Source organism: Cetorhinus maximus, chromosome 3 (genome assembly GCF_964194155.1).
Source record: "Cetorhinus maximus chromosome 3, sCetMax3.hap1.1, whole genome shotgun sequence".
Classification (NCBI taxonomy): Eukaryota; Metazoa; Chordata; class Chondrichthyes; order Lamniformes; family Cetorhinidae; genus Cetorhinus; species Cetorhinus maximus.
This window is the reverse complement of record NC_135881.1, coordinates 154,596,567-154,612,480: the sequence shown is the minus strand read 5'-3', so window position 1 is coordinate 154,612,480 and position 15,914 is coordinate 154,596,567. Positions and strand designations below refer to the sequence as shown.

At 42.3% G+C, this 15,914-nt stretch overlaps 1 protein-coding gene across 6 annotated transcripts in view; it reads right to left on the bottom strand.

Moving 5' to 3' along the window:
* Positions 1-15,914, bottom strand: part of LOC144678975 (uncharacterized) — a 68,026-nt gene that overhangs the window by 48,069 nt on the left and 4,043 nt on the right. For 5 of the 6 annotated variants that reach the window (XM_078539126.1, XM_078539129.1, XM_078539130.1 and 2 more), the window contains exons 2-4: positions 11,132-11,578; positions 4,048-4,245; positions 2,666-2,899 (exon numbers count right to left, since the gene is read on the bottom strand). In XM_078539126.1, the coding sequence (XP_078395252.1) occupies positions 2,666-2,899; positions 4,048-4,245; positions 11,132-11,352 (653 nt within the window). In that variant the 5' untranslated portion in view covers positions 11,353-11,578. The remainder of the gene's footprint in view (positions 1-2,665; positions 2,900-4,047; positions 4,246-11,131; positions 11,579-15,914) is intronic. The other variant, XM_078539131.1, reaches the window with a different exon arrangement.

Sequence of the window (15,914 nt, the reverse complement as noted above, 5' to 3'; positions counted from 1 at the left end):
AATGAATGCTTTGCATCCGTCTTTACCTAGGAGGTAGATGCTACCCAGGCCATGATGACAGATGAGGAAACTCAGTCACTAGAAGGGTTCAAAATTGACAAGGAGGAAGTGTTAAATAGACTGTTGGCACTTAAAGTTGACAAGGCATCGGGGCCAGATGAGATGCATCCAAGGATGTTGAAGGAAGTGAGAGTAGAAATTGCAGGGACTCTGGCCATAATTTTTCAGTCTTCCCCAGACTCAGGGGAGGTGCCAGAGGACTGGAGAATTGCAAACATTACATTCTTGTTCATAAAAGGTTCTAAGGATAAGCCCAGCGATTACAGCCAGTCAGTTTAGCTTCAGCGGTGAGCAGGATTCTAGACACAATTATTCAAGACAGAATTTGTAGTCACATGGAAAAATATGGGTTGATAAGGAAGAGCCAGCATGGATTTCTAAAGGGGAAATCGCCAGTATGGATTTCTAAAGGGGAAATCGTGTTTAACTAACTTGTTGGAGTTTTTTGAACAGATAACAAAAAAGGTCAATGAAGGTAATGCTGTTGATGTGGTGTACATGGACTTTCAAAAGGCATTTGATACAGTGCTACACAACAAACTCGTGAGAAAAGTTATTGCTCATGGAATAAAAGGGTCAGTAGCAACGTGGATACAAAATTGGCTGAAAAATAGGAAGCAGAGAGTAATGGTCAATGGATAATTTTTGAGCTAGAGGAAGGTTTGTAGTGGAGTTCCCCAGGGGTCGGTATTGGGACCCTTGCTTTTCCTGATATCTAGATGTTGGTGTTCAGGGGACAATTTCAAAGTTTGCAGATGATACAAAGCTTGGGAGTGTCATAAACTGCAAGAAGGACAGTGTAGAACTTCAGAAGGACATAGACAAGTGGAATGGGCAGATAGGTGGCAGATGAAATTCAATGTGAAGAAGTGAGGTGATGCATTTTGTAGGAAGAACATGGACAGACAGTATAAAACAAGGGGTGAAATTTTGAAGGGGGTGCAGAAGCAGAAAGACCTGGATGTATATGTGGATAGATCATTGAAGGTGGCAGGACAGGCGGAGAGAGCAGTTAATAGAGTATATTGTATCCTGGGCTTTATTAATAGGTGCATCGAGTACAAGAGCAAGGAGGTTATGCTGCATTTATATAAGACACTGGTTAGACCTCAGCTGGAGTATTGTATATAGTTCTGTGTGCCACATTACAGGAAGGAGAGAGAGTGCAGAAGAGGTTTACAAGAATGATTCCAGGGATGAGAATAGGTTGGAGAGGTTGGGACTGTTCTCCTTGGAGAGGAGAAGGCTAAAAAGAGATTTGATAGAGATGTTCATAATCATGAGGGGCTGGACAGAGTAGATAGGGAGAAGCTATTCCCACTCGTAAAAGGATCAAAAACGAGAAGGATCAGATTTAAAGTGATTTGCAAAAGAAGCAAATGTGACTTGAGAAAAAACTTTTTCAACATCGAGTGGTTCGGGTCTGGAATGCACTGCCTGGAAGCATGGCGGAGGCAGGCTCAATCAAGGCATCCAGAGGGCATTAAAAATTATTTGAATAGAAACAATGTGAAGGGGTATGGGGAAAAGGCAGGACAATGGCACTAGGTCGCAATGCTCATTTGGAGTTTCAGCGTAAACATGATGGGCTGAATGGCCTCCTTCTGTGCTGTTAAAATTCTGCGATTCTGAGTTGAGCAGTGCCATGGGTGCTGGTGGTGCCAGGGAGGGGAGGGGGCGAGTACACTGACACTCCTAATTTAAAGGCCTATACTCCTGTTGTAGTGTTTACGCCTGCCAGGAGCAGCACTAAATAAATCAGTTAAACAACTGAGCAAGTATCAGGCAGACACCCCAAATTTATGTACGAACATACGAAATAGGAGCAGAGCCATTTGGCTTCTCGAGCCTGCTCTGCCATTCGATAAGATCATGGCTGATCTGTTTGTGTTTCTAATTCCACATTCCATCTATCTCCAATAGCCTTTGATTCCCTTGCCTAACAAGAATCTTTCTATCTCTGCCTTAAAAATATTCAATGACCCAGCCTCCACTGCCTTCGGAGACAGAGTTCCAACGTTGCACAACCCTCATATCTCCTCATCTCTGTCCTAAAAGGGCGACCCCTAATTTTAAAACAGTGCCCCCTAGTTCTGGACTCACTCACAAGAGGAAACATCCTTTCCACGCCCTCTATATTCACTGCTATTGGGGCTGGAAGATCTGGGCCCATGTAGTTGTTGACCTTACAATTAAACTATGATCAGCTTGCAGGGTGTCTACCAGCATAAAGATAACAACTTTAATTAACTTAAATAACTTTCAAGTTAGCACTGTGGATGTACCTACACCAGATGGACATCAGTGGTTCAAGTCAGTGGCTCACCACCATCATACCAAGGGATGGACAACAAATGCTAGCCTAGCCTGCGACGCCCACATCCCTTGAAAGCGCAAATAAAAAGGTGAAAAAAAATACTTGAAATTTGTTCAATTTCCATAGAAGAACAAAGTTGCATAATTATTCTTTGGAGTGGCTGCAAGTTTGTTAATGCATAAAAATACGGGATGGCAATAATCACTCAATGTAGTTTATTGTGGACTGGAAGAATTGTGACTTGGTATATGCAACAAACTAGGCACAGCTAAATAAAATTGACCTTACCTTATACTTTCACATGTATTAGAACCAGCCCGCTTATCTCCTACATTTGCAATTCCATTCACGTCAGGTCCTAGTTTGAGTTCCCATGTGGCATCAGTATCCTGAACTTTGTCTGTAAGTTTTTGCAGGTTATTTTCACTTTCTACCTGCTGTGCACTGGAGGGAGAGTCATACTTTTCATCCTGTACAATTTCTAGATCAGGCCCACTCTCAGATGAAGCCTGCAGGAAGAAACTTGAAAAAAACAAACAGAAGAGTCAGACATCAATTATACACCAGGTTTTCTTGTGCAACAGATCTGCTGAGATGTTGAGCACATTTTCAGAATATGGCCAGCAACAAGAATCGGTAGCCCAAATCAGTATTTTAAACCATTTAGCGATAATGCACCAAAACCCACATGACTGACTGTTATAGGATCTTTCTCAAAGAAAATGCAGAGGGACTTAGATGCTTAAAATATCAAAATCAATGTACTGTGCCAATATGAGCATATCTAACAAAAGGAAGAAATGTGATCTTTGTTTGATCCCTTGTTCTTTGCAAATAAAGTTCATAATTAAGATCTCAGACCCTTAATCCCAGTGAAATTTCCGTTCCTGCATCTATAGTCAAAGAAACAAATTGCATATATGGAGTTCTCTTTATTAAAAGGACACCTGCAACAGAAACAATTCCCTACCCATTCTCTCACCTCCTTGCAGGCTCCCAAAATAACAAAAGTAATGATGAAACAAACTTTGGTGCAGCCCAGCGAGTATCCAAGGCTGTCCACAGTTTAGCCAAACTACTCAGTGAATGACAGCAACTGAATGTTGCAATAGGAAGCAGATGTTTGAATACAAACTAAAACCCTGATAAAAAAAACACTGGCCAATGAACCAACTTCCTCAACAGAACTTGGCTATACTTCCTGTTGTAAGCTACTGGTCAGATTTACCTTCAAGATACTGGTCAATAATTCTCATTATAATATTCATTACCTCAGACAGGTACATTGGTCTTGCTTTAAGGTATGCGTGGTAGGTTATTTTCCATTAGGATGTCAATTTGTTAAGAAGCCAAGAGCTTCCATGAATTTAGATCTTCTCTCAGGCACATAAATAATGCCCTAGATTTTGCGATAGCGGTGATCCAAAAGTGCTAAGCTTTCATAATACCTGTAGCCTTTCAGTAGATTATCAAAAGGCTGCATTCTGGATTAACACACTTGAGATGTCACCTTCAGATTCTCCAAAATACTTCCCCTCTTATTAAACAATATTTTTGTTCAGTTTTTTTCTCTTTTCCCCTAGCACCCCCTCTACCCTCCCCTCCCACACTAGTAGCTTAGACATTCTGATGGACCTCAACATACAACTCTCAAAAAAGGGACAACTTACTTTACATCGTCCTGTGTTTCAGAATTGGAGTAATGATCTTCGGTTCTTTTGAATACAGGTGCTGCATTTAGTTCTGAAGCCACAGCAGTACTCTGCACCGCACAAACTTGCTCATCACTTTTTAACTGCAGTCTGTTGGTGTCATATTCTTCACTTTCAAAATCTGCTCCAATTGCAATTGAAGACTGTGGGGGGAAACTTTAAAAAAAAAAGGTAGTCTCACAGAGTTGTTAATACAGACCATTTTCCTTGTACAGCTGCAGTGGTATAGCCTGAATATGTGCTCATGAGCCATTAAAGATAATAAACTTAAGAAATAAGACAAAATAATATCTGCTTTAAAAAAATTACTTCCACACTCCATACAACTTACATTCAAAAGAATTCAAATCTATCCACATTCAACAAACCATATTCTTGCATGACCACCTGATCCTAATGAGCAGCTTGTTTAAATTATCTTCTTCCCCTCTCAATAATGCCACCCAGACATCAACTGATTGATTATACATTTGGCATTTGTGTCACCATACCAATTCTACTGCAGTAAGTTTCTGAAAAATTGTAGCCTGATATTTGAATGCACTAGATACATACTAGATTTTGCAGATCCCCACAGCTTCTTGCTCTTCACTTTTTAAAATGGCATTCCTGAGTCTATGTGGGGCATCTATGAATTGCTAGTATATGGATGAACCCAATAAGATGACATACATACATCAATGTATGGTGAGGGAAAGGGAAAAAAGTAGAATTTCACCTCCTGAAGAATGCCTGCATGGATGTTCAGCAAGAGGAGGATCAGGTGTGATGCCTTCTATGTCAAACAACATATGTACTATACATCACAATTACTCACAAAGCTGTAGCTGAATTCCTGAAAAGTGCGACTTGAAGTGAAGCAACTTAAAGTGAATCAGATTTTCCTATTACAGTCAATGGCAAGAGGGAGGAAGTGAGCAACAGAAAAAGTCTTGGGAAGCGACAGAGGTCGTTCCAAAAATGGCACCGATTGGATCACGCACGCTCCGTTGGCCCTGGCCTGAAATTATACTAGTGAAAAGCCTCGATGCTAAGTGAACATACCAGTCCTATTATATCCGCGACTCTAAAGTGAAATGATGCTGAATGAGGCAACTTAAAACATGGGCATACTGTATGTAAAACACTCACTTTGTAGTTCCTGAAGGAACCAATAAGGAAACTTTAGAAAGTGAGAAACCTAATTTCTCGCTCATTCTTGGAGAGCAAAGTAGTAGTAACACAGCTTGTATGAGCTATCTGGAACACTGGAAGGCCAACTTTTAACGTTAACTTCAACAACAGCAACTTATATTTATTTAGCACCTGATCGTAATGAAACATCCCAAGGTGCTTCACGGGACATTATAAAAAAGTACAACACTGTGCCACATAAGGAGATATTAGGTCAGGGCCCTGACAATATTCCAGCAATAGTACTGAAGACTTGTGCTCCAGAACTTGCCGCACCCCTAGCCAAGCTGTTCCAGTACAGCTGCAATACTGGCATCTACCCGGCTATGTGGAAAATTGCCCAGGTATGTCCTATTCACAAAAAGCAGAACAAATCCAACCCGACCAATTACTACTCCATCAGTCTACTCTCCCATCATCCGTAAAGTAATGGAAGGGGTCATCAACAGTGCTATCAAGCGGTACTTGCTTAGCAATAGCCTGTTCACTGACGCCCAGTTTGGGTTCCGCCAGGGCCACTCAGCTCCTGACCTCGTTACAGCCTTGGTTCAAACATGGACAAAAGAGCTGAACTCCCGAGGTGAGGCGAGAGTGGCTGCCTTTGACATCAAGGCTGCATTTGACCAAGTGTGGCATCAAGGAGCCCGAGGAAAACTGGAGTCGATGGGAATCAGGGGGAAAAACTATCCGCTGGTTGGAGTCATACCTAGCACAAAAGAAGATGGTTGTGGTTATTGGAGGTCAGTCATCCCAGCTCCTGGACACCACTGCAGGAGTTCGTCAGGGTAGTGTCCTCGGCCCAACCATATTCAGCTGCTTCATCAATGACCTTCCTTCCATCATAAGATCAGAGGTGGGGATGTTCGCTGATGATTGCACATTGTTCAGCACCATTTGCGGCTCCTCAGATACCGAAGCAGTCAGTCCATGTCCAAATGCAGCAAGACCTGGACAATATCCAGACTTGGCAAGTAACATTCGTGCCACACAAGTGTCAGGCAATGACCATCTCCAACAAAAGGGAATCCAACCATTGATGTTCAATGGCATTACCATTACTGAATCCCCTTCTATCAACATCCTGGGGGTTACCATTGACCAGACACTGAACTGGACTAGCCATATAAATACTGTGGCTACAAGAGCAGGTCAAAGGCTAGGAATCCTGCGACGAGTAACTCACCTCCTGACTCCCAAAGTCTGTCCACCATCTACAAGGCACAAATTAGGAGTATAATGGAATACTCCCCACTTGCCTGGATGAGTGCAGCTCCCACAACACTCAAAAAGCTTGACACCATCCAGGAAAAGCAGACCACTTGATTGGCACCACGTCCACAAACATTCACTCCCTCCACCACCGATGCACAGTAGCAGCAGTGTGTACCATCTACCAGATGCACTGCATGAATTCAAAGAACAAAGAAAAGTACAGCACAGGAGCAGGCTCTTCAGCCCTCCAAGCCTGCGCTGATCATATTGCCTGTCAACTAAAACATTTTGCACTTCTGGGGTCCGTATCCCTCTATTCCCATCCTATTCATGTATTTGTCAAGCTGCCTCTTAAACACCACTATTGTACCTGCTTCCACCACCTCCTCTGGCAGCGAATTCTTCTGCGTAAAAAACTTGCCCCGCACATCTCCTCTATAGTTTTCTCCTCTCACCTTAAATCTATGTCCCCTAGTAATTGACTCTTCCACCCTGGGAAAAAGCTTCTATCTACTCTGTCCATGCCACTCATCATTTTGTAAACTTCTATCAAGTCGCCCCTCAATCTCCGTCGCTCTAGTGAGAACAATCCAAGTTTCTCTAACCTCTCTTCATAGATAATAACCTCCAGACCAGGCAGCATCCTGGTAAACCTCCTCTGCACCCTCTCCAATGCCTCCATATCCTTCTGGTAATGTGGCGATCAGAACTGCACGCAATATTCCAAGTGTGGCTTAACCAAGGTTCTATACAGCTGCAGCATGACTTCCCAGCTTCTATACTCAATACCCCTGCCAATGAAGGCAAGCATGCCATATGCCTTCCTGACTACCTGTGTTGCCACTTTCAGTGACCTGTGGACCTGTACACCCAGGTCCCTCTGCCCGTCAATGCACTTAAGGGTTCTGCCATTTACTGTATAATTCCTGCCTGTATTAGACCTTCCAAAATGCATTACCTCGCATTTGTCCGGATTAAACTCCATTTGCCACTTCTCCGCCCAAGTCTCCAACCGATCTATATCCCGTTGTATCCTTTGACAATCCTCTTCACTATCTGCAACTCCTCCAACCAAGGTTCCTTCGGCAGCACTTTCCAAACCCATGACCACTACCATCAAGAAGGACAAAGGCAGCAGATAGATGGGAATACCACCACCTGGAAGTTCCGCTCCAAGTCACTCACTATTCCAACTTGGAAATATATCGCCGTTCCTTCACTGTCGCTGGGTCAAAATCCTGGAACTTCCTTCCTAACAGCACTGTGGGTGTACCTACACCACAAGGACTGCAGTGGTTCAAGAAGGCAGCTCACCACCACCTTCTCGAGGACAACTAGGGATGTGCAATAAATGGTGGCCCAGCCAACGAAGCCCACATCCTGTGAATGAATTTTTAAAAATGACTAAAAGCTTTGACAAGAGAGGTAGGTTTTAAGGAGTGTCTTAAAGGAGGAATGTCAGATGGAGAGGCAAAGAGCTGTAGGGAGTGAATTCCAGAGTTTGGGCCTAGGCAACTGAAGGAATGGCCATCAATCGTGGAACAATTAAAATTTGGAATGCACAAAAGGCTAGAATTTGAGGAACACATATCTCTGAGGTTGTGGGGCTGGAGGAGATTACAGAAATAGGGAGGGGCAAGCTCATGGAAGGATTTGAAAACAAGAATGGGAATTTTAAAACCAAGACATTACTTGACCAGGAGCCAATGTGGATCAGTGAGCAAAGGGGCAATAGGGGAATAGGACTTGCTGCAAGTTAAGACATGGACAGCAGAGTTGTGGATGACCTCAAGTTTATGGTGGGTAGAATTTAGGAGACCTGCCTACAGTGCTTTGAGTTAGTAAAGTCTAGAAGACATGAATGAGGGTTTCATCAGCTGAGATGAGCTGAGACAGGGGCATGGCTGAGGTCGAAAACTCATCTCAGGGTTAAATGTGACCTGAGGTTGTGAACAGACTGATTTAACCTCAGACTGTTGCCAGGGCAAGGTGGCACACTACTGAATTCACTTAGCTCTCCCACTCAGTCATACTCCTGTGTAAAAGTTAGCAGGGGACCAAAATCATCCCAGCCCATACATACATTTCCCAGCAATAATCTCAGAATACCATCAATAGATTCTAAAACCACTAGCAACTGGTGCATGGCCTCAGACGAAAGGATAAATACCTCCCTCACTTTCAAAGGGTGGGCAACTCACGCTGTGGCATAATACAGATACTGGCAGCCTGGAGAGGAAGTAATTTTAGAAAAAAGGTCACCTCTAGTTCTTTTGCCAATCACCTAAAATTTTCATCTGGTTATCAGCCCTTCTGTCAACAGAAACACTTTCATCTTATTTACTCCATCAAAATCCTTCTAGATTATGAATACCTCTACCAAATCTCCTCTTAACCTTCTCTGCTCTAAGAGCAACCCCAGCTTCACCAACCCCTCCATATAACTGAATGCCCTCAGCACTGTTACTAGTTTAGTAAATCTTTTCTGCATCCTCTCCAAGACCCTGCCATCCCTCCTAAAGTCTGGTGCTGAGAAATGGATGCAATACTCCAGCGGAGGCCTAACAAAGTGTTTTATAATGGTTTAACATAACTTCCTTGTTTTTGCTCTCTATGCCTTAATAAGCCCAAGGATCCCATATACTTTCAAAGATGTGTGCACATACACCCACCCGCACCTCCTTTAAGATTGAACTATTTAGTTTATATTGCCTCTCATAATTCTTCCTACCAAAACACATTAAATTTAATCTGATGGCCTATTTCAACAATCTATGCCCTCCTGAAGTGCTGCATTGTTTCCTTCATACTGAATTCGTGTATTATCTGCAAACATGAAATTATACCCCATATATCTCAATAATATATAACTACCAAAAAGAGCAATAGCTCCAATAACCAACCCCTACAGAATATCCCTGCATATCCATCCAGTTTGAAAAACTATTCACCACTACTGTACTTTCTGACCCTCGACCAATTTTATATTCATGCTGCCACAGTACCTTAATTTTGCTAACAAGTCTGTTATAAGTAGCAAATGCCTTTTGAAAGTCCATATACAACTCAACCACTCCCTTCATCAACCATCTCCATTACAAAAAATTCAATCAAGTTTGTCCAATACAATTTTTTTACAAATCAATGTTGACTTTCATTTATTAGTCCACATTTTCCCAAGTGGCAATTATTTTTTCCCCAGATTGTTGTCTTTTAAAGGTTCCCCAGCATTGGCATTGAGCTGACCTAATTGCTGAGTTTATCCCCCTGCCCTTATTATGAACAAGGATGTAGCATTTTCAATCCTCCAGTTCTCTGGCATCACATCCAAGGGCTATTGAAAGACTGCAGCCAGAACCTCCACAGAACCTCTAGACTGGAATTTTTTTTTCCATTTAATATTTAAAGGTTGGCAGTACTCCAGCTAGCTGCATTTTCTACACTTTGGCTTTTGCAAATTAGAAAAATTATCAGGAAAACGGTTGAGAGTAAGTTATACTGTCAATAACTTACAGTTTGTAAATCAATTGAAATATTTCAGTTTAATTTTCAGAATGACAATGTTAATGGGTGGGGAAATGTCACTCAGAGGGTGACAGCTGCAGGTCTGGTTTTATTTGGCCTGACAGTGAAACTTCTGTACTAAATGTACACGAGTGTGCAATACAATACTAACAGAGACCAGCAACCTGCATCTGCCCAAAGCAAACCTGAACAGCATCAAAAGGTGGCAGGCTAATAACCTGGAACTCACTGAAACTTAGTCACCTCAAATTTACTTACCCCAACACCACCAGCTAACTACACTTGGACTCAAGCAAAACACAAACATCGAGTAAAAATCTTCATCCAAATTAACCACTTGCAACAACTTTAGAAAGGGTCACGTTCCTGTCTGTGTCAAGCGATTTATTAGATACTCAAGTCAGATTCTCTCAACTTCCATCAATGGGCGTTATCAGGAGGGCGGGACTTAGAGAATACGTCACAAAGGCCGCCCCGCCGAAAGAAGCACATCCGGATCAAAACGCTAGTCCCGCCCCCCCCCGGAAGTGACGCACTGCCGCCTCAGAGTGGGCATCGCTTATACCTCTGTCCTTCGATTGCAACTAGTTATGGAAACATTCAGGATAGTCCGCGGTCATTTTGGGGAAAAAAAAATCTTGTGGGAAAGCATGTATAAACATTTTCTTTCTTTCCAAGACTTAGATTAGGAGGAATTGCATCCACTGACTGGGTCATGTGTATGTAGCCTAATGAACATATAGAATGCACAAAGCACAAAATGTGAAACGCTCCTAAGCACAAAAGAAAACCAAATAAAATAATGGATTCAGTCACAACGCACCCACTGATGTACAGTGAGGCTTTGTAAGCAGGGAAGCTGGTAATATCAAAGATATGAGGCCCCAGTAGTGCAGTCACAAGACTGGGCTGTACAGCAATGCAGGGTGCACAGTTAAGAATTCCTGTTAACATACCTAAAATTTGAATAAAATCAAGATTGAATTTAAAGGGATTGAAAAAAAAACTCCTTTGAAGATATAAATATTATACTGAAGAACTATGAAAAAGGTCATATTACTAATCTAACAGACCTAATGGCTGTGAAGCTGATCAAATCAGAACGGAAGGCGGGGTGGGAAAGGTAATTTACCTCTTCATTGGAACAACACCATTATTTACATCTTCATTGCCAATTTTATTTTGCAGGTCTATAGGATTCTTGTTGGAAATAGACTTCTGTGGAGATGTTGGCTGCTCTTCAACACATGCATTGCGTGAATTCGCAGAATTTAATAAAGCTTCCCGTTCATTTTGTGCTCCAGGTCCTTGCTCACTATGATGGGAAGTATCCATACAACAAAAATTCCCCATTTTAATTTTTTGTGGAATGCTAATCCATGTTTGGATCCCTGTTTGCTGTTGGGTATAGATACCGTGTAACCTTTATGGACATTCACCAGAACTTCCAAATTTGTTTAAATGCAACTATAAAAGGAGTACAAGGCATACAGGTGCTTGAACTAGGTGTTCACTCCTTGGTGTAAAGGCTGTAGGAATTCACCAATCTCATTTCACCAATGCATTTATTTCCATAGACCTAGAACAGAAAAGTATTGAGTTAATAAACCAGAATTGACTTATTGTATATTCTTATTTTCCTATTTGAACATAAGTTATCAATTTGTAACTTCTTGAGACTCTTGTGACATTCGGAGGTTAAGTTTTGAGTATAAAGGTCCAGAACATGTACAAAGCACAGCAAACCACTAATGTAAATTTTAACTATTTAAATACAAGAGTGGTGATTCAGAGGGCTAACCCCAAATTTACTTTTTTAGCTGGGTTTTGTACTGGTCACTTTTACGAAACAGATCGTACTCATGCTTAATGGCGACTCTTAACTTTGCACACTTGAACAATGTATATTATACTTTTTATCACATTTAGCAGCAAGCCATACTGATCAATTAAGTATAGTTCAAAAGTAGGTCAAGTTATGTAGTACAGGATATTATACATGTGCAAAGTGAGATCCAAGTGCGCCAACACATGGTTGACAGCATAATGCTAGGTGTGTTCTTTGGTGCATACTAATGTCCTCAGCATGCTTTTGACCTTCTATCACATCAACCATTGTACTTAGGCACATCTAAACTTTGCCTCTTTACTCTGCCAAGTTACTAAGTTAACCTTTACTTGACGTCCACCATGCAATTCAGCTGGAAGCTGAACCAGCAGTTGTAAATTGTGACTTGGGTGTGGCTCAAAAAAGTGCACAACGGTAGACAGTTTCTGCTGATGAACACCATGGGTGGCAGCATGTGAGGGACAACTCGAACCACTTGAAAGGTTATTGGAGAGAGAGAGAGAGAGAGGAAAGGATCCAGTTGTTGTTGTTCATGTAGGGAACAACAATATAAGGAAGAGTAGGAAAGATGTCCTGTTTAGACAGATCATTAAAATGTCCTAAATAAGTACAGAAAAATAATCAAAAAGGCTAATGGAACGTATATCTAGTGGACTAGAACACAAGGGGGTAAAAATGCATGCTTGTGCTATACAAAGCCCTGGTTAGATTACACCTGTAATACTGCAAGTATTTCTGGGCACCACACCTTAGAGAGAATATATTGGTTTTGGAGAAAGTGCAACAAGATACTTGCTATTGCATTCAGGTAACACATTGCTTCAATCCACTAAGGAACATAGGAGTAGGCCATCCAGCTCACTGTGCCTGTTCCACCATTAGAGCAAGCCTGGTGCTGATTTCGGCATCAAGGGACAGGTTGCTGGTAATTGTTGATCCAAGGTATGTGAAGCTGACAACAGCGTTCAGAGTGAGGTTGTCAATTTTGATGGAAGGTGAAGTCTCTATGTTCTGGCCCATAACTTTGGTCTTCCTGACACTGATTGGCAGTCCAAACTTCTTGCAGGCCCTGGAGAACTGATCTACAAGCTGTTGCAAGTGAACTTTGGTATGGGATACTTTGGTATGGGATGCCAGCTCGATATCAGCAGCAAACACCCAACTCACAGACTAGGACATTATGCATTTTGGTCTTGACGTGCAGTCTTGCCAAGTTGAACAACTTGCCATTAACTCTGGCATGCAGGTAGACACACTCATTTGAGTCACCCAAAGCATACAATAGCAGCATGGAAAAAAATATGCCAAAGAGAGTTGGCATCAGGAAGCAGCCCTGCTTTACCCCAATGCTGATCTTGAAAGCCTCCGACGATGCTCCATGGTAACTGATGAAACTGTGCATGTTCTCACGGAAAGAAGAAATGATACCCAGGAGTCCAGGCAGGCAGCCTATTTTTCACAGCAGTTTAAAGAATCTGTCTGCTGGCAAGGTTGAAGTCCTTGGTACAGTCTATCAAGGCAATGTAGAGTGGTCTGCGCTGTTCACGGGATTTCTGTAACTAACGAAGTGAGAAAATCATGCCAACTGGCGATCTACCAACCCTGAAGCCACACTGAGACTCAGGGTAGATGCATGATTACAGGGTCTGTAATCTGGTCAGATCAATTCTATGAGGCACTTGATGATGCCATCAGCAGAATTCCCAGCACTGAGGGACTGTACTTCTTAGGGACTTCAACACAATGTTTGGTACCGACTACACAGCTTGGCCAATGTGCAGAGGGCACCAGGGAATCAGCAAGAAGAATGAGAATGGACAAAGGTTGCTGGAATGCCGTTTCCATGGATTCTGTGACAAACAATTAATTCCAAACTACACAATGCCACAAGGTGTCCTGGAGACATCAGAGATCACACTACTGGTACCATTTGAATCTCATCATCACCAGACATACCACCCTCAACAGTGTCCCACACTGACCACTCCCTGGTGTGTAGCAAGATCAGGCTTCTGTCAAGGAAGCTATACCACTCCAAGAAGAAAGGTCATTCTCACATCAACACTCGCAGTACCACCGAACCTGAAAGGACCCAGGAGTTCCTCAACATCCTCTATCAGTCTCTTTCAGGCAACAACGGCCAAGTGTGAGCTATCAAAGTGGCGAAACACTTTCTATAACTCTGCACTCCATGTACGAGAAGAGATCAGAGGAATGCTGCCTGGTTTGAGGCTCATTAGACTGAAATGGAGCCAGTTACTGCAGCCACGAAGAGAACTCTCATGAACTACAAGCAAGACCCCAGCAAACAAAATCATGATATTCTCAGAGCTGCCAGAATTAAGTCTCAGCAGACTGACCGGCACTGCCAATTAATACTAGTTGAAACTCTGCAACAGCATACAAACTGCTGCTGAATCTGGGGATGCTAGAGAAATGTATGACGGAATTAAGAAAGCAACATGTCCAGCAGCAATCAAATCATCTCCCTTGAAAACAAAGACGGTTGATCATCACTGAACCTAGCAAGCAGATAGAAAGGTAGGTGGAGCACTGCCACTGGAGAGTTCAACAAGGCCATTGACCATGTTGCCAGTAATGAAGCCCTAGGAAATGGTGACATTCCACTTAAATTAATCAAAAATGGAAAACTGGCACTGCTGCAGCATTTCCATGAACTTTTGTGTCTCTGCTGGAATGAAAGATTCATGCCTCAAGATGTGTGTGATGCAAAATAATCACCTTGTTACAAAAACAAAAAGGATTGCAGTGACTTCAACGATTACGGAGGCATCTCCTTGTTAAAGAAAGTGATCAATACATGCAGTAATCATGGCATTAAGATCCTGCAGAAGTTAACGCAAGAACACAATAGGAGCAGGAGTAAACCACACTGCCCAGAGTCTGCTCCACCATTCAATACGATCACAGCTGATCCTGGGCTTCAACTCTATTTTCTTGCCCAGTCCCCATATCTATTAATTCCCTGAGACACCAAAAATCTGTCTATCCCAGCTTTAAATATAATCAACAATGGAGCAGCCACAAACCTCTGGGGTAGAGAATTCCCAAGATTCACAACAATTTAAAAGAGTAAGAGGTGACTTGATTGAAACCTTTAAGATTTGAGGGGTCTTGGTGGATGTGGAGAGGATGTTTCCTCTTGTGGGAGAATCTAGAACGAGGGGCCACTGTTTAAAAATTTAGGACAGGTGAGGAGAAATTTTTTCTCTCGAAGGGTCGTGTCTTTAGAACACTCTTCCTCAAAAGGTGGTGGAAGCAGAGTCTTTGAATATTTTTAAGGCAGAGCTAGATAGATTCTTGATTAACAAAGGTGTGAATGGTCATCAGGGGTAGGCAGGAATGTGGGGCTGAGGTTACAATCAGATCAGTCATGATCTTATTGAATGGCGGAGCAGGCTCAAGGGGCCAAGTGGCCCACTCCTGCTCCTAATTCATATGTATATATGTTCATATCTAATTCGAGTGAATTAATTATTCATCTCAGGTTTAAATGATCGACCCCTTATCCTGAGACTGTGCCTCCATAATTTAGATTCCCCAACAAGCAGAAACAATCTCTCAGTGACTATCCTTTCAAGCCCCTTCAGAATTCTGTATGTTTCAATCAGATCGCCTTTGATTCTTCTAAACTCCTGAGAATATAAACCCAATTTACTCAAATTCTCATCAGAGGCCAACCCCCTCATCTCAGGGACCAATGTAGAGACCAAAACTGCACACGGGACTCCAGATGTGGTCTCACCAAAACCCTGTACAATTACAGAATGACTTCCTTATTCTTGTACACCCATCTCCTTGCAATGAAGGCCAACATGCCATTTGCCATCCTAATTGCTTGCCGCACCTGCATGCTAACTCTCTAAATTCCTTGTACAAGCACACACAAGTCTCTTTGAACATCAGCACTTACAGGTCTTTCAGCTATCAAAAAAAATTACTTTTTTAAACTTATGACCAAAGTGAATAACTTTGCACTTCCCTATATGCTCCACCTGCCATCTTGTTGCTCACTCACTTAACCTGTCTATACCTCTTTGCAGCC